We start from the raw sequence: 26,380 nt of genomic DNA, 5'->3' as shown, positions 1-26,380 counted from the left end.
TAAACAAGAAAATCTACAGATGCTGGGGTGTTGGTGTTAGTGAGAAAGATGGTCTTTGGCTAAATTTCAGAATTAAATTAAAAAAGATACAAATTTAAATTTAAAAAATTTTAGCAAAATGGACAAGCAATGGCAAATGGAGTTCAATCCTGCTAAATCTGAGATTATGTATTCTGGAGGACCAAAAAGGGCAACATATGCACAATGAATGGTTAGGCCATGACGAAGTGACACTGATGGATTTGTAAACGCCGTTCCAAAGATTCCTAAAGACATGTGTTCAAAGTGGCACATGAATTTGACAGAGCACAGTATACAAGAGCAAGGAGATTACAATCTCCTTGTAATCCTGTAAAACACTGGTGAGGCCACAGCTGAAGTGCTGTGCATTTCTGATTGCCACATTATAGGAAAAACGCAATTGCACAAGAGAGCACAGAGAAGATTGTTGACTTGGATGGAACAGCTGAGTCTTCAGAGAATATATTTGCTCTTCTTGGAGTGGTACAGGTTGAAGGTGGGGTGGGGAGAAACAGCACATTGACAAAGGTATATAAAATTATGTGGGGCACAGACGGGGAGCCAGAAAGAAACATATTTCTACAGCAGAGGCATCTAAAACTAGAGTGTAGGTTTAAGATGAAGCCATTCCTTCCCCCCATCCCCACACACACACACACACACACACACACACAGTGTGGTTAGAATCTGAAATGCACTACCCAAGTGAGAGGTTGAGAGAGGAACTTTTACAAGACACAAGATGAGGAGCTGGAAAAGAGGATTAGCACAGTTGTGCATTTGATAGTCAAAACAGATATAGTGGGGCCAAGGAACTGTACGTGTGTGCTCTTTTCACCCAACAAGAATTCCATACAGCAATTTTTATTTAAATTGCACAAGCATAAAATTAGAAAATCAAACCTTCAATCTGATTTGCTCAGGCATGCGCTCAGCTTGGTATGTCAGCACTACGGGATCACAGTATCGCCGACCTTCCTGCCTGGCATGCTTTCTAAGTTCAAATTCCTGCAAAATTTAAATAAAATATCAACTGGATGCAGCAAAGACCAACTTAAGGTTGGAGCAAAATAAAAAGGCAAGGAACTTACTGTAGCAAGTCGTTTGTCCATTTCAGGGCCTGCTTTTTCAACAGCTGTTTTCTGAATAAAACAACACGCTAACTCACAGTTGTCTTGTGCTACCTGGGCAGCTGCTTGTTCCATCAGCTCTCTCTGCTGTGGAGATGCAGCCTACGGAGGGGGAGGGGGGAGGAAATTAATCACAAATTTCAAGGTTCACCAGCAAATTCAAAAAGAGACAATGCAGAGCAAGCAATTACTTTAACAGTTTGTGTCCAAATAACCCAAGCCGATTTCAATTACTCTGCCTTCACACATTTGCAAAAAAAAACTATTTTGGGGTTCAACAATACTTCTTTCAAGCAAGGCTTTTAACTAGATTACTTAACATTTCATTCTATACATCAACCCAAGTACCCAAAATTCTGAAGTTTAACTGTAATGAAATGAGTCAGTTTTGAAGTGTTCCTTAGTTTGACTGAGAGCAAAAATAGTTAATAGAGCTCATGGTAAAAACCAAGGGTCTCCTTTAGCACTATAGCGTAACCTATGCTGGTATGAAGGCCCAGGCATAGGTTTAAAAATAGTGCAGGAAAACAGACATGAAGTGAAGTGAACCAAACTAGTAAATGAATAAGTGCATACTGCTTGAAAAAGGCATTATAAGAAAATTTAAATGGTAACATAAAATTTCATTGCATTATGCACTGGTGTAATTGAACTATTATAAATGGTCTTCATGTTTTCCCCTCCCAGTAAACTAAACCTTTGAGTGCCCCGCAGTGACTTTAACCTACTCTACAGCATACCTTTTTATAACCAGCTTCTGCTCAGCTTTAGACTTCAATCTCATTTCCAACTTATCAGCAATAATCACAGCTTCAAGTTTCATTGAGGTACCAAAATTTACAGTGTCCTTAATGTAGTCAAACGTAAAGTTTCTCTATTACATATTTGTCATTACATCAGAATGGAATTCGAATCAAGAAGATATCCTAAGGCAGCTTTCTACCATCATCTGACCTGGCCTTTAAAGCTAGTCCATAATCAGGCACCAGGTAAAGAACAGCACATTGCATGAAATTTCCTCTTTCAACAGCACACTAAAGCCAACAAACTGCAGTCTCTTACAATAGAAATGCATTCTGGTTAAGAGAGATTTACTAACCCGTAGAGCAGTGGCAAAGTTGTTCTTCAGGTTTGTAGCAATGCTCATAAGTAATGGCTCCCTGCATGTAATCATAGCCATCCCTGCAGTCAGGTTACGCATCATGTGATGTGCTGCAACTCGCATCCGCGACTCCTCAGAATCTAAAGCAAAATCTTTTCGGACTATCTGTTCGCAGGTGGTCATGGCGATTTTGATTGAGCGATCAACTACAGGATGAACAAGTTCCTGCACTGCACGGTCTATTGCTTGCCGAACATACGACTTTAGCTGGGGATGGGCTTGGAATAAAGGAATCTGAAAAGGGAAACAAATTAAACAGAGCCACTTTATCTACACGTTTTTTGAATTTAAAACCTACTAACCAAATACTTAAACCAAAATTTAAAATTTAGAACATGCTTGGAAAATCATTTTTTCCTAGTTTAAGTAGTGTAAATGCAACCATTTGAAAGCCATTAAAAACCCAAAACAAAAAGCATCCATCCAAGGGATGTTAAATATGCATTTCAACATACTTCATTTCAAATCACCCAGTACTACCATCAGAAAAGGAAGTCCTTATTTCCTCACAAGTGCAAAGCTTTAAAATTAAAAACAATATTCTGTTTGAATGATACATGCTGCATTCTAGAAATTAGTAAAGCCTCTAAAGAGTAGCATAATGAGGGCAAGATGCATGATGTACGCGTGATGTAGCACCCAACCCATTGGACAATTAACAACTACTTTGAGCCAAAGGAACATGGTGCATTGATAAAAATGGAATGGGTTAATGGTAATACTTTGGGTTAGGGACTTTGCACGTTTCTTCTTGGTAGTTTACTTTCAGTATTCCCTCCAAAAGTATAAATTATCCTGCACTTTTATTTTGGATATTATATTGGAAATGGATTCCTACATTATATGACCCTCAGCTGCCCCAGAATGCTTAGAGATTTTGCGAGCACGAAAGTTGCAGTAACAATGCAAATCTTTATTCATTTTCAGCAACCTTCCCATTCACTCAAGTCTAACTCATCATAACATTTAATTTAGAATACTGCTATTCCTTAGTTAATCTGCCCAAAGTAACTAGAAAGAATACAAAAGCTAATGGAATGAAGGCTAGCATAGTATGCCATACTCATTGAAGTGTCACAAATACCAAATTGTTATCTTGCCTATTATTGATGCATTTTAAAGAAACATATTTACATTCGGGTTGACTGTAATGTGAGGAGCCAAGGCAGCCAGTGAGTATACATTGATGTCATGGTAGCTGAACTGTGGCTGTGGAGGACCAGTGGCGGTACATGTGGTGGTTGTGGCTGGAGTCACTGATGCAGCTGAAAGCAAAAGCACAAAATTAATTATACAAATCCTTTTCTTCTTGTAAAATTCCTAGAGCCTACTAGTAATATTAGTGTTTCAGGGAATAAAGCCCATTTTCAAAATAAATATATAATCAGTGGAATTTAGGGGGAAAAAAATCCAAGGTACACATCTAGTAATTTGGAAACAAAAGAAATAACAAAAAGAAAATTTCAACTACAAATTATATCTCTGGAATAGAATGATCGCTCAATACTCAATTTAAAATTAAAATATAATCTTCTCAGCTGAAGTAAAGGGTGCACACAGCTAATTATTTCAACGTGCCCAGGTGTGACACACATTACTTCTGTGGTCCTTTAGTTCTGCCCATGTTGGGAAACCTTCCACATCAGATGTCAGGTTGCAGTGCTGTGCTTCCCTCATGCAGCACTGAAGCCAGAACTGACACATTACTTGACATTTTCTGAACTTGTATAGTAGCAGAAAATATCTGTCAGTCAATTTGTGGCTGATTTCTGAACTATAATTTCAATAATACGCACTGTAAGGAGCACCAAGGCAATTTCATACATGACATTTCTGTTTTATTACATGACAATAAATAGCATCTGATCAAAAAAGCATGATTTTAAATATAGAAAATCACTGCCAAGTAAACAATTAAACATAAATGTATGGACTTACACAGGAACATTAAATAACAGGTGAATTATTGTATGATAGCCCAGCTAACATTCCATTAGCATGCTCCTCTGTAAGATGAAATGGATGCAAAAACATTGAATATTACTTTGAGAAAGCCATATTAGGAAAAATCTGTGCAGCAGATTTAAACTGCAGTAGTTCAATGGACATTAAAAAAAAGTTGCAATTCTCCCTTAATGTCATGGTTCCATCCCCTCATACAAGAGGGATAGTTATGTACATTCCTGATCATACTCCGTCCATTTGATTGCTGGAAAAGTATCAAGACTCTATAGGAAATAAAACCATGCAGTAACCACTTCTCTGCAACAGAATTTAAAAAGGAAAAGTTCTAAGTTGTGTGGAAAATCTAAACCCGAGTGACTGGAACCTCTCTCAATTTCTGGAATGATGGCAACCTCTTGCTTGGATACGGAAGTCTTAACAATTTCAGTCTTCCTTGTCCCAAAAGTTGATTGTGACCAGAATTTTCAGTATAGGGTATTAAAATGGCAGCAATATAAAGTGTTGCAAGGAATGCTGGGAGGGAAGAACCAAGAGTAATTATTTACCCATGATACAAGGAACTACAGATGATGGAATCGTGATAAGCAAGAAACTGGAGGGACTCAGGAGTCAGTCAGCATTCATGGAGAGAAATGGACAGTCAATGTTTCTGGACAGGATGTTGGCTAACAACCAAAAGCTAAGGACTTGTCTTTCTGCTAAAGAGTCCCCGACTTTGATTTCCTTAGTGTTTCCAACATTGCTTTTAATCTACAGTTTGTTAAAAAAGGAACTGTAAATATGACTGGCTGAAAAGTACACATTGTAGGAAAATATTACAACTAGCAATTGGATATTTATTCAATGAAAATGGAAACACTCCTATTTAGAAATATTGTAAACCATACACTTGGAATTTATTTTTTCCCCAAATGTGTCTAAAGGTAGCACTTTTGCAAAAGAAAAAGTTATCAAGGTACCCAAGAAAGTTAAAAATGAACTTTACTGGCAGATCGCGTCATATCATATATCTATTGTAAAATTAGCTTCATAGGTCTGCGAAGAGATTTTTATGTAAAAATGTATATTGAACAATATAAGTGGACTATTCATTAACTGTGCTTGGTCATTTGTACATAAACAGAATTTGCTTCTCACTAGAAAATAAGCACATCAGCTGCAAGCTATTTATTTTGCATTATGGAGCAGCTAAATAAAATTCAAATGTAAAAGCATTTGTATTGCGGATGCCTTATTTTAAACATATTTCTTACCTCCATGTCAATAATTTATTCCAATGTAACAAATCTCAAAGAAGATAAGGCTTATGTGAAACAGTGGTATGAGCGAGGTGAAGTAAATAAACTAGAATTTTTATTAACTCGACAAGTAAAAATATAGCTTTCAGATGTTGGGTATAAAATTAAAACGTGTCCCAACCACAGCTTATCTGAACCTCTACAACTACTGTACTTAATTTAATCACTATACATGATCTCAATTGAAATTCCACTGTGGTCCACATTTAATCAAGCAATAATGCTGGCCATCTTCAAAATAGCACAGAGGAATAGAATTCCCTTGGGTCACTTCCTAATCAAATCCAGAGTCACAGTCACGAAGCATATTATAAACAGAGGTCACGCAACTACAGGCTAAAATCAACTGTGATCCACTGTACTGGAGAATATTTTCAGAGAAACTGAACTGTAAAAGAAAATATGCTGGGCTCCCTTAGTTTTCCCATGATCTAATAAAGGCTTTACATTGGTGGTGGTGGTGGGGGGGGGGGGGTTTGCAGTTTCACTGACGCTGGCTGTTGGCCATGTTTGAGAACCACACCCAAACAACTATTTTATACATTTCTAAGTTTAAAGAAATGAATGCCCATGGACTATGTGACACTAAAAGGGCAGTCAACAGATCATGTAATCTTTCTCACTACTTTGTCTTTCCATCACGAGATTAACAGATACCATTAGCTCAATGCAGCAATGCAACCCTATTAGTGTGTTGCACACACTTACATGGGGATTCAGTGAAGAGCCTATAATTTCTTTGAACATTTTGGGTGGAGACATCATGCTGCAAACACTGAATAAACTCAATGTGGAAGTATCCCGCAGGACAATATAAATAAAATCTCTGCAGGCAGCATTTCAATTCTTTACCACAAAGGCAAATAGAGAAAAAAAAATTCACAGGAAGCGTCATGAATAGAAAGATAAAGAAATGAATATATATTTAATTGCACACCCACATCTCTGCACCTTTAATTTAACTGCAGGGGCAGTGAAAAAACACTCGACAGATTTCTGGTGCATCAGGGTCACGAGCAATAAACATAACCAAGTCGATAATAATTGGAAACAAATGTTAAGTTACAAAAATGTCATTAATAACTAAGATGGATTCATTTTGGAAGAGGTAGGTAGGCAAAATTAGATATTTCAAAGACATGTGGCTAAACAGGGCAAGTTAGAAGGGAGAAACAGCCCTTCCCTCAGAATTACAATATCAGTCACGTCATTTAGCTTTACTTTAAGATACAAAAAAATCTGAACAATTATCTATTATCCGCAACTTTTCCCTAAAAAATATTATCTGCTAAATTAAAATGAATGGCAAAATAACACAAAAATGCAGGCATACCAAACCCTAGGATGTTTAATTCCAGTGTCCTCCGTTCTATATCCTACATTACCATCAGGACTGAGGTGGTAGCGTCTGGTACAGCACATCATGAATTCTAGAATTATTAGCAATTACATTAAAACAGCTGCTGCACCCCAAAAAGATTGCACAATGGCCACGGCTGTTAGAGTATTAGAACCTGCATTTTTGAACCTTCAGAAGACTGACTCCTCCACTGGAAAAACATTTCCCCTCCCAGCTGCTGTGGAGCCACTTCTCTTCCTTTGTCAGCTAAAGACCAAGGCTTCAATCTGGCCTACTGGCAACGCCTACAAATGCTCTTCTCCCTGGGTCCTAGTGCACTGCGTGTTCGTGAAATCTGACTCTCCCATGTTTTACACCAAATACCATTAACTGCATTATGCAAGATGTATAAAGGTCGATAACCATGCAAAATTTACTATTTTCTGCTCATAATTTAAATTCACAAATACAGTATGCAACATCTGTTTCTACAGGAGTAAAAGAATTTTAAAAAATGAACAAAAATAAAATCACTTTACCAGTGGTGACAACTACTGGGAGTTCTTCGGGTATTTTGGACTCTCGTTTTGGAGCTGATAGCTGTTCTTCTAGATTTGCCAATTTTTCTTTGTCCTTTAGTAACGTTCCAGGCTTCAAGTCATTGATATCCAAAGCCAGATTTTTACACAAGACCTCGATCTCAAACTTCAGGTTTAACTAGAAAAACATTCATGAAAGATAATTAAATATACCTTCCAAACCAATATCCGGGGAACAGGAACTATTCATAAACTATCAACATAGTGCACGATCAAATTAATATGGATCCTGACCCACAATAATCCAAAATGATTGAAAAATGCAACTACCAGAAATGTTGAAACTAGGTTGAAACTAGAACCACTATTTGTCTCTGGGTTCATTTGCAAATGATAAAGTGCTCAAGTTATTTGACAGTTTCCTGAGGTTGCAGGCTTGATCATTCTGCCAGCTTAAGCCAAAAACTAACAGGGTGTTAGGTCTGTTTCTATATCTGCCCAATAGAAATTAAAAAGTTCTTCACATCAATAGCAACAAAAGAATGGAAATGATCAAGCAAACAAAATATTAAAACCATTACTTGAACAAAAAAAATTGCTTTCGTCAAAACGAATCAGAACCTCAAACGATGTTTACCCAAAACTCTTTTATTGGATACTAATAGATAAGCGTATACAGAGCCGTTGTCATACCCACACTCCTGTTCGGCTCCGAATCATGGGTCCTCTACCGGCACCACCTACGGCTCCTAGAACGCTTCCACCAGCGTTGTCTCCGCTCCATCCTCAACATCCATTGGAGCGCTCACACCCCTAACGTCGAGGTACTCGAGATGGCAGAGGTCGACAGCATCGAGTCCACGCTGCTGAAGATCCAGCTGCGCTGGATGGGTCACGTCTCCAGAATGGAGGACCATCGCCTTCCCAAGATCGTATTATATGGCGAGCTCTCCACTGGCCACCGTGACAGAGGTGCACCAAAGAAAAGGTACAAGGACTGCCTAAAGAAATCTCTTGGTGCCTGCCACATTGACCACCGCCAGTGGGCTGATAACGCCTCAAACCGTGCATCTTGGCGCCTCACAGTTTGGCGGGCAGCAGCCTCCTTTGAAGAAGACCGCAGAGCCCACCTCACTGACAAAAGGCAAAGGAGGAAAAACCCAACACCCAACCCCAACCAACCAATTTTCCCTTGCAACCGCTGCAATCGTGTCTGCCTGTCCCGCATCGGACTGGTCAGCCACAAACGAGCCTGCAGCTGACGTGGACTTTTTACCCCCTCCATAAATCTTCGTCCGCGAAGCCAAGCCAAAGAAAAGAATAGCTGCCAGATGTAGACTTTTGTCTTTTCATTACAACACAGGCACCACAACTGCTTTCAAACTCTCCTTGGACTGGTTCTGGGACAAGGAAGACAAAGTGACCAGATATCACCTAAGGATTTTAAAATCCAAGATTCAATTGAAAAGGGGTCTTAAATACAGGTACTCCCCAACATACATCCATGTTCCGTTCTGGCCGACCAGCGTAACTCGGAATGGAGCATGTCGGAATTGAATACTTACCTTGTTAGTCAGCGTCCCGGGGTCAGGAGGCTGGGCGCGGCCATCTTAATTCCTATGCGGATGCATGAGTCTTTGGTTGGTGCATGCACAATGGGTTTGTGTATTGGAATTCGGTTGGCTCTTGCGCGAGAGTTAAGGGTGCAAATTCAATATCATTAGGGTGCTTAACTCACATATGCGCCAACCGAACTCCAATACACGAACCTGCCGTGCATGCACCTACCAAAGACTCATGCATGCGCACAGGAATCACGATGGCAGCGCCCAGCCTATGGACCCTAGGACGCTAACCATCAAGGTAAATATGCACATATAGTTTTTCAAATGCAACATAAACCATGCAAATTTTATGTTTTTCTGTACACACATATATTTTTTTAAAAATTCGGTCACATGGGCAGATGGATAGGTCGCAAGTCGGAGACTACCTATAAAGTGCTTCAGTAGGGATGAGTTACAGCGAACAACAGACGAAAGGTAGCAACTAGGGGACCTCAATAATAGCCCAACAACAGAGGCAAAAACTAACTTGAAAATATTTCATGCAAATGCAGCGCTACCCATTCCACAAATATTCCAAGTGCAGGCATCCATGTGCAAATAGCATACCATAGCACTTCAGTTCAGCCTCCTATCCACCCGACTGCAGGCATGACCTCATCTCAGCTGCATTCTGCCTTCTTGGATTGGAGGAAACAATTTTGAAAGCAGTTACAGTAAAATATCTGAATCATACAGTGCAACTGAGCTTAGTCGAAATACAAAATGAAAAAAACCCCAGGCTTACAGGATCATATACTCTCCAAAATACAGTAGAATGTTGTCTGAAAATATGGACTGCTCAGGGATTGGTTGGTCCAGATTTTCAGGCAATACTTTTGAAATTCAAATTTAATTCAAACATTGAACAGGTAAATTTTGATAGTTTATTCATTAGCAAATACAGCATATTTATCAAAATGCACAGTTTTAAAGAAAAATAACGTTGTCCCTTGTTGCCATTGTGAAGCTTACACAGACATGCACGCACGCACACACAAAAGCCCACTAAGTTTAAAAAGTTTGAGAGTATCTGATTCCAGATTCTTGGACGGTCCAGATTCATTACAATCACAAAACTAGCTCTCAAGAAAAGGTGAATTTGTGAAGCTCCATTCTTGGTTAGTTGGCATATTTAAAGCCATTCCCTGAGAAATGGTGAAAAATTGGGGACATCTCAAATCCTTTGCAGGAAATGTGCTTAAAAAGTTAGTTACTTGGGTGAGGTACAAAAGAATGTTGTCAGAATTTGCTTTTAGTCATTTTAATATCTGGTTAAATGGTTAAAAGTATTTTAAGAATCAGATTTTGTTCATCATCGTCAGCATATTTATCTGCTGGTCCTTTGAAAAACCGTTCCCCGTACTTCCTCTTCATTAAACTGGAGCTTCAGGACGACCAACACCAAGTCCCAGGATCAAAAACTGAACTGCCAAAACCCTTTGATATGAGTCTACCTGGTCAGAATATAGGGTCTCATCTTTTGTCCTCCAAGGTACAAATCCTGGTACTTTACTGCAGCATTGAAAATTTCCCAATTTCCAGTAAATAATTCAACTTCAAGTTCAAATTCAATGATCATCTGATTGCACAAGTACAACCCGATGAAACAACATTCTCTGGTCCTCGGTTCAATACACTACAAATACAGACAATACATATTCACATTACTTGTATATAAATAGTAAAATAAATATTTATTATTAAATAAATAGTTGAGTCATGGAAGGTTTATAGGAGCAGTTCATCTGTCATTCCGGAGTCTCACTGCCCATGAGAAAGTTTCTCAGTCTGGTAGCTCTGACACACTCTGCAACTCTTTCCCATCGGGTGTAGCTGAAAGATGCTGTGTGTGGGGTGGTAGGGGTCCTTGCTGATTTTGCATGGACTCTTTAGACAACAATCCCATAAATCACATCGATTTGGGGGAGGAGACACCATTGATCCTCTGCCACTCTTATGGTCCTGTGGATTGACCTCCAATCCAATGCTCTACAGCAACGATACCATACTGTGAAACAGCTGATCAGGATGCTCTTGATAGAGCTCTTATAGAAAGTTGACATAATGGTGGCCAGTAGTCTTGCCCACCTCAATCTTCTCAGAAAGTGCAGTTGTTGTTGCACCTTGCTGACAAGTGAGGAAGTGCTTTGAGTCCAGCACAGATCACTTCTTAAGTGGACCTCAAGGAACTTGGTGCTCTCTACTACAGAGTTATTAATGTGTAGTGGAGGATGGTCGGCTCTGGCCCTCCTGGAGTCTACAATCAACAATAATCTTCCCCTCGAAGATTACACATTGAGCCCAACCCATCCTTTGAAGTGGAGCACTAGAGCTCCAACTTGCTGCAAAAAAAATGTTCTAGTATTTCCCCAAGCTTTTGCATTAACTAACTTGTATCTCCTCTTACTGACCAGCCTTTAACTTTTCTCTGAACTCCAGAATACTGTTTCAATGGTGTGCACTGGTGATAACTTGATAATTATAACAGCCAATACAATACATTCAATATTCAGACTACCGTACATTGAATTCCAATAATGTAGCCTGGTCACAACATTTCTTACCCAACAATATACAAATTTAAAAATAAATTGCTGATAAATACAAGCCGCTTATATTGCATTGCTAATCTTTTAAAAAGTGGAACTACATACAGCTGCAGCATGCTGTCCTTCTCCACGATAGGTTTTTTTTGCAGGACTTGGGGGAGGGGGATGGGCTATTTAGATATTTAGTATCATTGGGCAGCCTTGGGAAGATATTGCTATCTGCATTGTTTCAATGTCATGATCTAAGCCAGTTTGCTGTCTCCTTTTGAATGTAGTCCACACATGTGCATTAAATATGTTCTTTTATAGTTATTAAAATTATTTTAAATATGCATGTAAAGACTAATTTGGTTTATTTTAAAGGTAATGGCTGGAATCACCTAGTTAAACATAAAAAAGGTTTTTAAAATGTTCCATGCTGATATGATTTTTGTTCAGGAGACTCACATTTGTAAAGAAGATGAGCATTTTTCTTTCAGGTTTTGGAAGGGATTGCAATTTCACTCATCTCAGTCTAAAATTAAAGGTGTATTGATTTTTATAGGCCTAATGTTCTTTTTGTACATTTTAAAATGATCACAGATCATAATGGCAGATTTTTAATAGTTACGGGTGCACAGTGTAATCAGAGAGTTGCTCTGATTAATATGTACGCTTTGAATGTTGTTGATCAAGAATTTTTTTAGGCGGGTGTTTGCTTCCTTGCCAAATTTGAACGAATACATGCTGCTTCTGCCATAACCCATTAATTGATAGATCTTCTTCACATCCAATGTCAACTAATAAATTTGCTACCTTTATTAATTCTTTTTTGTTAGATTATGGACTTGTTGATAAATGGCGTTTTCTACACCCTAATGAGTTTTCAACCCCTCCCCCCAACCCGTTCATCATCAATATTTCATGATTGATTATTTTTTTGTTGATAATCAATCATTCCCTCAGTAACAGATTGTGCCTAAGGACCAATTGCTCTCTCTGATCATGTGCCTTTGAAAGTCTTTTTACATTCTCTGATGTCACTTCTGGAGCCTAGCAGTGGAGGTTTAATTCGACATTACTTCAAGATGAAAAATTTGTAGACTTTATTAAGGATCAAACCTCTTATTTTTTTCTTAACGAATTTAACTGAGGAAACGTCGAGTTTAACTGTCTGAGATACATTTAAGTCATACTTTCAGCTGGGTTAAGAAAATGTACAAAGAATTCTTACTACTGAATAATAGGATTAAAGAAATTGATAGAGTATGTTCAAGAATGCTTAAAGCTGATCTTTGCAAGGGTAGAACTTCAAACGTAACATGATTTACTTATACATATCTGATTGAAAGCCAACTTAAACTTAAAAGTCAGTTTTATGTACATGGGGATAAATCAGATAAATTGTTAGCTGGTCAATTAAAATCAGCTACAGGGAAGAGAAATTACTAAAATTCATAAAAATGACAGGAGCATTGTGTTTAATCATGTTGAAATTAATAAGAAATTTCAAGAATTCTATCCTGATTTATAAACATTTTAGTTTCCCAACAATTTTGTCTCTATGGTTAAAATCCAGCAGTGGTTGAATATCCCTAAAATTTCTAATTATCAACTTTTACAAAGATGGTGGTGCTACCAGAGCCACTGTAACGGCAGCACTGTCGCTGGTGCGGACATGCAGGGAGTGAGGGAGTGGATAAACAGCACTGCCATGCGATCCAGCTGCCCAGTCAACTGCAGTTGACTCCACAAGGGTTTGGAACATCCTGTTGAGGGAGCCGACGGTGGTTTTTATTTTGAGATTGGGGTCTGCGTCCAAGATGGCGGCACCTATTAATTGCCACCAGCCATGAGGAGCTGCAGACTCTGGGGAAGTAGAGAACTGGAGCAGGGCACCAAAAAAACGGTAAGACCAAACTCCCATCTGAGAAAGAGCAGAAGAGACGACTCATGGAACAGGGAACATGGAGATGGATCAGTGAGGAGACTCTGCGGTGTGCTTCTGGCGACTCATGGCGAGGAACCAACGAAAGTTGCAGGGTGCTGTCGGAAGACTTGCATCAGGCTGTGGACTGCTGGAGACTGGCTCAAACTGGCCGGAGGGTTACCAGGTATTGGAACCAGGATGCAAAGAGGTGCTGAGGCCGCCGATGGGTCTCTGACCTTGTTGGAGGTTCAGATCTGGAGCTTGAATTACCAATGATTTGGACTGGACTCTGGGTGGCCACAGAAGCACTGGAGGAAAATCTACAGACTTTGGGGGAACGGGGGAAGAATCTCTTTTTCCTCTCTTTCTGACTGTAAGAAACAGGAGGTGCCTAGGTGAATCTGTCTGTCTTGCAGCAGGCAAAAGGGAATTTCATGTAAAACAACACTGTTTTATAAATTGAATCTTGAACTTTATTGGAAGTTCCAATTTCAGAGTTGGAAATTTTTAAAGCAATTTCCTCCCTTCAGCCTGGCAAAGCCCCATGCCCAGATGGATATACCATTGAGTCTTTAAAAAATTGTTTTGCTAATCTACTTACCCCTTGACTAAGATATTTAGTGATTCTAATCTTTTTAGAAAAATTTGGAATTTAGTTAGTTTATTACTTATTTCAATAAAATTGTCCAAAAGATAAAGCTCCAGGTCATCAGCGAAGCCTACCCATTATCCTTGTTAGTATTTCAGTAATAGTAAAGAGGGTTGGTGCGAGGACGCAGCCTTGCTTCACGCCGATGTCAATGGAGAAGGGTTCGGAGAGGTCATTGCTGTAACTGACCCGACCTTGTTGGTTTTCGTGCAGTTGGATAACCATGAAGAACTTGGGGGGGGCATCCGAGGCGCTCTAGTATTTGCCAAAGCCCTTTCCTGCTCACGGTGTCAAAGGCTTTGGTGAGGTCAACAAAGGTGATGTAGAGTCCTTTGCCAATAAAGACCTGAAGACGGTGTTTACATCCGGTACCGCACGGATGGCAGTCTCTTTAATCTGAGGCGCCTGCAAGCTCACACCAAGACACAAGAGCAACTTGTCCGTGAACTATTCTTTGCAGACGATGCCGCTTTAGTTGCCCATTCAGAGCCAGCTCTCCAGCGCATGACGTCCTGTTTTGCGGAAACTGCCAAAATGTTTGGCCTGGAAGTCAGCCTGAAGAAAACTGAGGTCCTCCATCAGCCAGTTCCCCACCATGACCACCAGCCCCCTCACATCTCCATCGGGAACACTGAACTCAAAACGGTCAACCAGTTTACGTACCTCGGCTGCACCATTTCATCTGATGCAAGGATCGACAAAGAGATAGACAACAGACTCGCCAAGGCAAATAGCGCCTTTGGAAGACTACACAAAAAGAGTCTGGAGAAACAACCCCCTGAAGAAACACACAAAGATGAGAGTGTACAGAGCCATTGTCATACCCACGCTCCTGTTCGGCTCCGAATCATGGGTCCTCTACCAGCATCACCTACGGCTCCTAGAACGCTTCCATCAGCGCCGTCTCCGCTCCATCCTCAACATTCATTGGAATGACTTCGTCACCAACATTGAAGTACTCGAGCTGGCAGAGTCCGCAAACATCGAATCCATGCTGCTGAAGACCCAACTGCGCTGGGTGGGTCACGTCTCCAGAATGGAGGACCATCGCCTTCCCAAGATCGTGTTCTATGGCAAGCTCTCCACTGGTCAGAGACAGAGGTGCACCAAAGAAAAGTTACAAGGACTGCTTAAAAAATCTCTTGGTGCCTGCCACATTGACCACAGCCAGTGGGCTGATATTGCCTCCAACCATGCATCTTGGCGTCTCACAGTTCGGCGGGCAGCAACCTCCTTTGAAGAAGACCGCAGAGCCCACCTCACTGACAAAAGAGGAAAAACCCAACACCCAACCCCAACCAACCAATTTTCCCTTGCAACAGCTGCAACTGTGCCTGCCTGTCCCGCATTGGATTTGACAGTCACCAACGAGCCTGCAGCAGACGTGGACATACCCCTCCATAAATCTTCGTCCACGAAGCCAAGCCAAAGAAGAAAGAAATTTCAGTAATAAACCTGTCAGAAAGATCTCGCCTTCAAATACAACCATATAGCGTGTACAAACATTCCTATTTCTATTCAACATCTAAAACACATCTCTGATATTACCAATTTTGATTTGTGTAATTTCTGTGGTATGAGATATAGAAGACGTCATCCTATCCAAACACCAATCAGACAGGCATCTTTCCATTATTGCAAATCCCATATCCGACTCCCATCTCTGCCTCAATCTCTGAAAACGTGGTTTTGCACTTTCACTTTGGAGAGCCAAGTACAAATCATTCGCTGCATCTCACTAATTTCAGATGGGGCCAAGTTTGGTCCCCATCTTTCTCTTAACTATCTTAACTGGAGAAAGCAAAAAAAATGCCCATTAGCTATTCCTTAATTGTTCAAAGACGTAAGAAATCCTTCCATGTAGCAATCATCAATGTATCTTATTCCTTTGTCATATATGAATTCAGTATTTTGTTACCGAGATTCATAGGCAGCAGTACATTTTTACATAATGGTTCCCAATACATTCATTTCATTCTTGCCATATTCTAATTGTGTATTATTTAGGATTGTCTGGTTTTTTTTGTTATTGTTTAACATTCTACTTATAAATAAAGCCGTTCATTTTCTCCTCTTTTATTGAATTCAGTCTCATTTTAATCCATGAAGGGGAACTGTTTTCTTCAAAGAAAGATGACAGAAATCTTACCTATGCTGATAGATAATACTTCTTAAAATCTGGGCATCTACCATAAATCTACCATGTATATTATGACCCCTCCCCCCTCACCCAGCTGAGTCGCGCTGCCGACTACCTCCTGGCCGCCTGAATTGAGCTGCTGACTGCCGGTCGCCCGAGTCGTGCTGCCGACTACAGCTCACCTGTACGAGTCACACTGCTGACGACCGCTCGTCCACCCGCCCAGATGAGTCGTGCTGCCAACTACTGCTTGCCTCCCCGCCCAGCCGTCCGCCCAAGTCGTGCTGCCGACTATTGCTCAACCAACCGCCCGAGTCACGCTGCCATCTCTCCAGCCAGAGTTGCAAGTTGCAGAAATTTTAAAAAAATCTTACTCTCGTGTATAATCCAACCCCACCTATTTTTGAGGGGAAAAAGGGGGAATTTTTTTCGCATTGTACTCGAATATTTACGTTAAGTCCTCTCAAATTATAGTCCCATGTTAACTTTTCCAGTGCAATTCTTGGTACTTTGTTATTCCATTGGAATTGTCTTATTCAATTATGTAATAATTTAAAGAAAATTTTAGTTAGTACGATAAGCAACGATTGAAAGAGACACTAGTCTTGGCATTACCTTCATTTTTATACAATTTATCCTTCCTATTAATGTAATGGGGAGATCTTTCCATTTCTGTAAATTACAACGTTGTAGCGGCTATTTCATAAGAGCTACTAAAGCAATGCACACTCACACCCACACCCAACCACCCACCAGGTTTAGTCAACACAAGACTGATTTATTCGGACTTTACAGGCTTCTTTTATATGCTGCATGTCCCAGGCTTCATGGAACAAAGTGGGACATCACTATGAGTTTGCTGCTGATCCACGGGACTGGCTGGTTTAAATTAAATCCTGTGAGTGTCCTGCACCTTCCGTCAGGAGACTCGGATCAACGTGCCGTTCCCGGCACACAGCTCCATTCGCGTGCAGTCCTTTAGGTGAGTATTCATCTGTCCATATTATGGTTGTGCACACCCACAGAACCGTGCTGGCAACAGTTCGTGATATTGCGCTGTGTGCCCACTGGGCCTGCTACATCACCCCCTCCAGAACCATTGCCAGAGCCAGAAACCAAAACACCAGCTGCGTGTCCCTTAGGTGGCACCCTCGCTGTTGGGCTGGGGGCACTGAATGGGTGAAGTGGGATCCACATGGGCAGGCTTGAGTCTGCCCACACAAAACAGCTGCGTATGCCCCCCATGTCTGAAGTATACATAACCCCGTCCTTCTTAATCACGCGGAAAGGGCACTAATATGGTTGTTGTAATGACGCTCCTGGGACCTGTCTGCATACAAAAACAAAATGCTGTTTGGGGGTACCATGCCAGTTGGTAGGAATAGGTTTGCTGAAGCCGCTGAAGGGCATCCAGGTCAGAGTTGGATGTGAAATGAATATCCCCCTGGAACTGTAAGGACTGTATCATAAACCATCACTGTGGATGACGCAGACAAATCTTCCTTTGGAGCCATGAATACTCCCAGTAGAACCCATGGCAGCTCATCTACCCAATTAGGATCGGAGAGTCGGGCCTTGTGCGGAATTTAGTTGCTGGTGGAAACGTTCCATAAAGCCATTGGACTGTGGGAGTTATGCTGTGATATGGTGCAGATGTGTGCCACAAAAGCAGTTCATAACGCAGAGGTGAACTGTGCTCTGCAGTCTGAAGTTGTGTGCGTTGGGACACCAAATCTAGCGATCCAATTGATGGTGAATGCTCTGGCGCATGTCTCAGTGTCACTGGATGACAACGGGATGGCCTCTGACCAGCGCATGAAACAGTCTACGACTGTTAGAATGTATCTCATGTTTTGAGATACTGGCAATGGTTAGACCAGGTCTGCATGCATGTGTTCAAACCGTCTGCGTACTGCCGGGAAAGGCTGAAGAGGTGCCTTAGTGTGCCGCTGAATTTTGGCAGTCTGGCAGGAGGGACATGTGTGTGTCCATCGTTGCGACATTTTTTTCAGTCCGTGCCATATGTATTTATTTGACATGAGCTTGACAGATGTTCTGATGGACTGGTCAAAAAGGCGTCGCCTCCAAGATGCCGGAATCACTGGTCTAGGGTAACCCAAAGACATGTTACAAAGTAGGGTTGGGCCGCCCAGTTGTGGCGCCACCTGTTGTACGTCCAGGTTAGTAATGGCCGTACTGTATGCCTGAAAATCGGGGTCCATGACCTGTGCACTGGCTAATTCAGGAAAATCAATGCCACCCTGAATATGATATACAATCGGCCTCGACAGCATATCCGCGATAAGATTGTCTTTACCCGAAACATGGTGTACATTTGTTATGAATTCTGAAATGTATGATGTGATGCTGCTCTCTTGCCATCCATGGATCCATTATTTTGCTGAAAGCAAAAAACGAGTGACTTGTGATCTGTAAACACAGTGAAATGCCGACCCTCCAAAACATATCGGAAGTGCCATGTGGCCAGATACATTGCCAACAGTTCCCAATCAAATGCACTATATTTCATCTCCGATGGCCGTAGATGTTAGCTCAAGAAAGCGAGGGGTTGGGAATGGCCATCGATGTACTATTCAAGAACTGCACCCATGGCCGTACTCGAGGTGTCAGTGCTAAGTGTCAGGGAAGCATTGGGGTTAGGATGGGTGAGTATTGCTGCATTGGTCAATGGGTCTTTGGCATCGTAAACACAACCTCTGCCTCTGATGTCCAGGTAACCTCCCTGTGCTTGGAGGTGAGGATCTGAAACAGTGGTCGAAGAATGTCAGCAGCTGCTGGAATGAACTGATGATAGAAGTTTATCATGCCCAAGAATTTCTGCAGTCCCTTAACCGTGGTAGGTGTTGGGAAAAGCATGGACTGCGTCTACCTTGTTGAATAAGGGAAAGACACTATTGGCCGTGATCTTGTGTCCCAGGAAGTCGATGGTGGACCTGCCAAATTGACATTTTCTAGGGTTGATGGTAAGACCGAATTCCTCCAGCCGTTGGAACAGGCGGCATAAATGCAGGTGATGTTCCTATTCAGTCTGCATGGCTATGAGGATGTTATCCAAGTAGATGTAAGCAAACTCTAAATCCCTGCCCAAAGCATCCATAAGCCGCTGGAAGGTTTGAGCAGCGTTTTTCAATCCAAATGGCATCATAAAAAATTCAAAAAAGCTTGAAAGGGTAATAATCGCCATTTTAGGAATGTCATCCTTATAGACCTGGAACTGATAGTATCCCTTGACAAGATCAACATTGGAGAAAACACAGCAATTGTGCAGCAAAATCTTGTATGAGGCCAGCACGTGGGGTGATGCCCAAGGAATGTTGGAGCGCTGAATGATACCCAATTCCTCCATTGCAGTAAACTCTGCCCTTGCCTGCCGCAGTTTATCAGGTGGAAGACCAGGAGCCCTGGCGTAAATCGGCGGGCCTGAAGCGTCTATGTAATGGGACACACCATGGGTTGACTGGATGTATTGAAATTAGGAGAGAGAATACTGGAAAGTTCGTTGAGCAGGGAAGCATAGGCATCTTTGTGCAGGGTATGCTCCCTGAGTTGCAAAACTCTCCCTTTGCTGGTTACCAGCGGGTATGTTTGAAAAGTGGTGGCATGAACCAATTTCCTCTGCTTCATGTCTACTAGCAAGCCATGGGTACTTAAAAAAACTGCATCTAAAATGAGCTGTGCAATGGAAGCCAATACGCAATTCCAATGGGATGTCGCCCCTCCTATCCCAACCGTGACCCATCGTGTGTCAAAGCTGGGAATGGAAGTCCCATTTGCTGCTTGTTTTTTCAAAATAGGTTGGTGGGAGCAAACTGACCCCAGCACCCATGTCTACAAGAAACTTGCGCTTACTAGCATCGTCTTGAAGATACAATAGGCCGGTACTTGCTCTAGCTGCCGAGGCCACTACTGGCAGCCGGCTTTTTTGTTTCCTGCCTTTTTTCTGTAATAGGTAGATGATGGGACACATTTATTGGCATTTTTCCCTCAACGGCGATGGTAAAAACACCATTCTCACTGCCCGTCAGCATGTTCCTCCTTCTTTTGACTGAACTGCGGATACAGGAAGCTCACAGGACATTGGAGATGGATCTGCTGCAAAAACAGGCTGTATGTGAGCAGACTCTTGCACTGGAGTATGTATGATAGAGCCTGTAAGCCTCCTGTGCTAGCTCATGGGGATGGTGAAAATCCATGTTAGTGAATGGTATGGTGACACGACCTGGGAGTTTGGACAGGAATAGAGTCTGAAAAAGTAAATAACGAGAATGACCATATGCTAATGCGAGCATCTCATTCATTAGATCAAATGGATTCCTGTCACCCTGGCCCTCCATATTGAAAAGCCGCATGCCGCGTGCATGTCTAGTCAATTCCAGCGTGTCCAGGAGAAATTGGCGGAACCTGGTGTACTTGTTCACCGCCGGGGGATAGGCAAAAAATTCACTTACTCGAGCTGCTAAAGCAGTGTCCAATGCACCTACTACGTGCAAGAATTCTGCCATTATGCCACGAAGTTGATGGGTCCAGAAAGGAGGCAAGCAAAGTCCCACCACATTAACTGCCACCTTGGTGGGAGCTGCTGCTGCAGTTGTGTCCATGATAACTGGAGATTCAAGCTTCAGCTGAATCTTTCATTCGGGGGTCACCAATTGTAGTGGTTACTTCGATAGAGCTACTAAAGCAATGCACACATGCACCAGGTTAGCCAACACAAAACTGATTTATTCAGACTTTACAAGCTTATTTTATATACTGCATTTCCCTGGCTCCATGGGACAAGGTGGGACATCACTATGAGTTTGCTGCTGATCCACGGGACCGGCAGCTTTAAATTAAGCCCTGTGAGTGTCCCGCGCCTTATGGCAGGAGACTCAGCAGATCAACATGCTGTTCTTCGGCACGCAGCGCCGCTTGCATGCGAGGCACTAGGTGAGTATTCAGCTGTCCGTATTATGGTTCCGCATGCCAGCAGAACCTCGCCGGTGACGGTTCCCGACCGTGCTGTGCGCCCGCTTCAATGTCATTATTCCCAAGTATTTAATTTCATCTTTCTTCCATTTAAATCTACTACTTTTTTGGTATTTTTCATAATCAAAATTTTGCAATGGCATTATCTCACTTTTATCCATATTTATTTTATATCCCAATATTCTTCCATATTTTTCTAATATTGTGTGCAATCTTATCAGTGATTCAGTTGGGTCAGACATATATAATAGAACATCAGCAGCAATAAACTAATTTTATGTTCTTCCTGTCCAACTTTGAAGCCCTTAATATCCGGATCTCTTCTGGTAATCTCCGCCAGTGGTTCAGTAGCTATTATGAAGAATGCTGGTGATGGGGATACCCCTGTCAATGTGATTTACTCAAGGGAAAAATAGATGGCATTTGGTCATTGGTTATAATTTTAACTTGTGGCTTATGATATAGATTTTACCCAATTTATAAATGATCCACCTGCAGCAAGTTTTTCCAACATTTTATATAAGAGAGACCATTCCAGTTGGTTGAATGCCTTTTCTGCATCTAAAGAAATAGTTCTGTTTAGATTAATCCTTGACACTGCCAGATGTATTATATTGACTAGTCCACCTAGACTATTTGAAGAACGTCTTCCTTTAACAAATCCCACCTGATCTGGATATATTCATTTTGGTAAATACTCACCCAGTGTAGTGCCTTTGCAAGAATTTTATAATCTGCATTCAGATCTGCAGGATCTCTACCCTTCTTTGGTAGCAGTTGAAAAAGTTTCAGGGAGGGCCTGGGTCTCCATCGCCTGGTCTAACACATCCATCGACTAATTTTTAAATTCTCTATGGAATTCAGGAGAGAATCCATCTTCCCCTGGGATTTATTGGCTTGTAAAGTATCCAGAGGTTTCTCTATTTCTTCCCTTGTAAAAGGTGCAATCTCTTTCTCTCTCTTGTAATTTAGAAAATTCAATATTCATTGTTTTTATCTCCTACTAATTCTCATTTACATAGTTTCATATAGTATTGTCTAAATGTACTATTTATTTCTTTTTGATCGTATGTTTTTGTATCAGTTTAATTTTCTATTGCATTTATTCTGGTTGACTCCTCTGGTTTAACCTGCCAATATAACACTTTATGTGCCCATTCTCCTAGTTCATATTTTTGTTTAGTTTTTAAGTATCATTTTCCAAAGTTTTTTTACAAAGTTATATTGTAACTTTTTGTTCTCTAATATTCTGCATTTTTCTAGTGTTCCTGATATCTAATATTCTTTTTCCAATGTTGTTATATCCTTCTCTAGACCTTCTAAGTTTCTTGCATATATTTCTCAAGATTTTTAGTGTAAGAAATAATTTACGTGTATCCCATATTGGAAAACTGTTGTCAGTGGAAGGAAGATCGTTTTCCAAAATATTTCTATCTGTCTCTCAAAAAATTCACAAAATCCTTCCTCTTTAATAATGTAACACTAAGGTGCCACCTACTTTCTTGCTTTCCCATTATCGTAATAGTTAATGTTAATGGCGAGTGGTCTGACAAAAGTCTTCCTAAATACTTTGTTTTTATCACTCTACTTTGTAACTCAGCAGACATTAAAATAGGTCAATCCTTGTATGTGAATCGGGCACCCTTGAGCAGAACAAGTAGTCTCTTTCTAAGAGGTTGAGTTGCCTAATATATTGATTAAATTTAAATCCTTCATAAATCCTCCAATCAATGTATTTTGTCTCCCCCCCCCCACCATGGTTTTTAAAAAGAGATCCTTCATAAAGACTTCATCGTCATAATTTGGGGTATAAATGTTCATAAACGTCCATGATTCTGCATAAATTTTGCAATGTACTATTACAAATTTTCCAGCTCGATTGGTTAATGTCTTTTCTATTATTATTGGTATATTTTTATTAATTAAAATCACTACACCTCTTGCTTTTGATCCAAATTAAGACGATATTATTTGCCCCACACATCCTCTTTTTAATTTTATATGTTCCTATTTGGTAAGATCTGTTTCTTGTAAAAAGACAACATCTGCATTTAATTTTGTTTTAGGTATGCCAAGACCTGTTTTCTCTTCACTGGCCATTAATTCCATTAACATTAAAATGCATGTTCTATCCATATTCTTTTTTAAAAACAATATTTTTTTAACAGTAAAATCTCTATTTAAATAATAATGATCGTTCCTCTTTAAGATAAACACACAATGTCCCTGCCCCGATCGTGACATATATAGAGCCCCAAAAGCCCGCGGAACCTCGAGGAAGAAGAGCCCCTCCCTTTAGAACTATCTTTTTTTTGCTACTCATTTCCAGGTGCCGTTCTCCCCCTTAGACCAGAGTCTCCACCCTGCTACCACTTTTCCCAGATTTTTTTTTTCCTTTTACTGAGCTCTCTGTGAATACTTTTAAACAGTAACTACAAGATGGTTTAGTAAATGTAAAATAAATACAACTTTTACTTAGATCCATTATAACTCATCTCCATATAATCATATAACCACTCACAGCACAGAACAGGCCAGTTCGGCCCTACTAGTCCATGCCGTAGCAAATCCCCACCCTCCTAGTCCCACTGACCAGCATCCGGTCCATACCCCTCTAGACCCTCCTATCCATGTAACGATCCAGTCTTTCCTTAAATGTAACCAATGATCCCGCCTCGACCACGTCTGCCAGAAGCTCATTCCACATCCCCACCACCCTCTGCGTAAAGAAATTTCCCCTTATGTTCCCCTTATAATTTTCCCCCTTCAATCTTAAACCATGTCCTCTAGTTTGAATATCTCCCTTTCTTAATTGAAAAAGCCTATCCACATTTACTCAGATTGTCCCTTTTAAAATCTTAAACACCTCTATCAAGTCCCCTCTCAATCTTCTACGCTCCAGAGAAAAAAGCCCCAGTCTGCACAATCTTTCCCTGTAACTCAGACCCTGAAACCCTGTCAACATTCTCGTGAACCTTCTCTGCACTCTCTCTATTTTGTTTATATCTTTCCTATAATTTGGTGACCAAAACTGTACACAGTACTCCAAATTTGGCCTCACCAATGCCTTGTACAATTTCATCATAACATCCCTCCTCTTGAATTCAATACTCCGATTTATGAAGGCCAACATTCCAAATGTCTTCTTCACCACACCATCTACCTGAGTATCAGCCTTGAGGGTACTATTTACCATAACTCCTAAATCCCTTTGTTGCTCTGCACTCCTCAATTGTCTACCATTCAATGTATATGACCTATTTAAATTTGCCTTTCCAAAATGTAGCACCTCACATTTATCTGTATTAAATTCCATCAGCCATTTCTCAGCCCACACCTCCAGCCTTCCTAAATCACCTTTTAATCTACGGTAATCTACCTCACTGTCCACAACACCACCAATCTTTGTGTCATCCGCAAACTTGCTTATCCAATTCTCCACCCCTACATCCAGATCGTTAATATAAATAACAAATAATAGTGGACCCAGGACCGAACCCTGAGGAACTCCACTAGTCACCGGCCTCCAATTGGACAAACAATTTTCTACCAATACTCTCTGACACCTTCCATCCAACCACTGCTGAATCCATTTCACTACCTCCTTATTTATACCTAATGCCGCCACCTTTTTTCCTAACCTCCTGTGGGGAACTTTGTCAAAAGCTTTACTAAAGTCCAAATAGACAACATCCACAGCTTTCCCTTCATCAACCTTTTTTGTAACCCCCCTCGAGGAACTCAATCAGGTTTGTCAAGCATGATCTACCCCTGACAAAACCATGCTGATTACACCCTATCAATCCCTGTACCTCCAAATATTTGTAAATACCATCCCTCAGAACACTTTCCATCAACTTGCCCTCCACAGACGTCAGACTTACAGGCCTATAATTCCCAGGTTTGCATTTGGACCCTTTCTTAAACAGAGGAACCACATGCGCCACCCTCCAATCCTTTGGTACCACCCCCGTAGCCAGTGACATCCTAAATATCTCTGTTAATGGCCCCACTAACTGTCCACTAGCCTCCCTGAGTGTCCTAGGGAATATTTTGTCCGGTCCGGGAGATTTATCCACCTTTATCTTTTTTAACACAGCCATCACTACCTCCTCGGTTATCCTTATATGCTTCATGACCTCCCCACTATTTTTCTTTACTTCAACTGTTTCAACATTTTTTTCCCCTAATGAATACCAAGGCAAAGAAATCATTCAAAATTTCCCCCATTTCCTCAGACTTCTCACTCAGCCTACCCTCGCTATCTACAAGGGGTCCAATTTTATCTCTCACTAATCTTTTACTTTTAATGTACTTATAGAAACCCTTTGGATTTATTTTTACTCTGTCAGCCAAAGCCTCTTCATGCCTTTTTTTGGCCTTTCTAATTTCTTAAGATTCCTTGTAGTCCTCCTTCAACTTCTCAGCTCCCTGCTCTTTATACCTCTTGTACACCTCTTTTCTCCTAACCAAATTTCCAATATTCCTCGAAAACCAAGCCTCCCTATGACTTCCAGCCTTTCCTTTGATCCAGACTGGGACATAACTACTCTGTACCCTCAAAATTTCTTTTTTGAATATCCTCCATTTTTCAATAACATCCTTACCTGAAAATATCCTGTCCCACTCAATACTCCCCAAATCCCTTCTTATTCCTTCGAAATTTGCTCTTTTCCAATCCAGAACCTCAACTTTAGGCCTCTCCTTGCTCTTCCTTAAAACTACCCTAAAACTAACAGAATTATGATCACTAGACCCAATTGGTTCTCCAACATTAATGTCCGCTACCTGACCTAGCACGTTCCCTAACAGGAGATCCAGTATTACACCATCCCGAGTCGGTTCTTCTACTAACTGATTTAGAAAACAATCCTGAACACATCCCTTGGCAACCTTGATATAAACTTCCACTTTGTTCTTGGTCTTGAAAAACACCACCAGTTCCCTTCTATGACTTCAACTCTCAGTCATGGGAATATATCAGAGTATTTAAATACAGAGTGTTTTTAATCCATAATTGTCTTCAAATTCTTTTCTTTGTTTAATCAAGGTCGGGCTAAAATTTTGAAAAAATATACCTTTT

General features: G+C 40.9%; 1 protein-coding gene across 8 annotated transcripts in view; it reads right to left on the bottom strand.

Moving 5' to 3' along the window:
* cnot1 (CCR4-NOT transcription complex, subunit 1) overlaps nucleotides 1–26,380 on the bottom strand; it is a 325,223-nt gene that overhangs the window by 55,934 nt on the left and 242,909 nt on the right. For all 8 annotated transcript variants that reach the window (XM_069900952.1, XM_069900955.1, XM_069900953.1 and 5 more), the window contains 5 exons: nucleotides 7,455–7,632; nucleotides 3,448–3,578; nucleotides 2,251–2,547; nucleotides 1,113–1,253; nucleotides 925–1,029 (listed from right to left, as the gene is read on the bottom strand). In XM_069900952.1, coding sequence (XP_069757053.1) covers nucleotides 925–1,029; nucleotides 1,113–1,253; nucleotides 2,251–2,547; nucleotides 3,448–3,578; nucleotides 7,455–7,632 — 852 coding nt within the window. The remainder of the gene's footprint in view (nucleotides 1–924; nucleotides 1,030–1,112; nucleotides 1,254–2,250; nucleotides 2,548–3,447; nucleotides 3,579–7,454; nucleotides 7,633–26,380) is intronic.

This window comes from Narcine bancroftii, chromosome 10, assembly GCF_036971445.1.
Source record: "Narcine bancroftii isolate sNarBan1 chromosome 10, sNarBan1.hap1, whole genome shotgun sequence".
NCBI classification, from domain to species: Eukaryota; Metazoa; Chordata; class Chondrichthyes; order Torpediniformes; family Narcinidae; genus Narcine; species Narcine bancroftii.
Note: the sequence above shows the minus strand (reverse complement) of the source record. Positions and strands in the feature narration are given on the sequence as shown.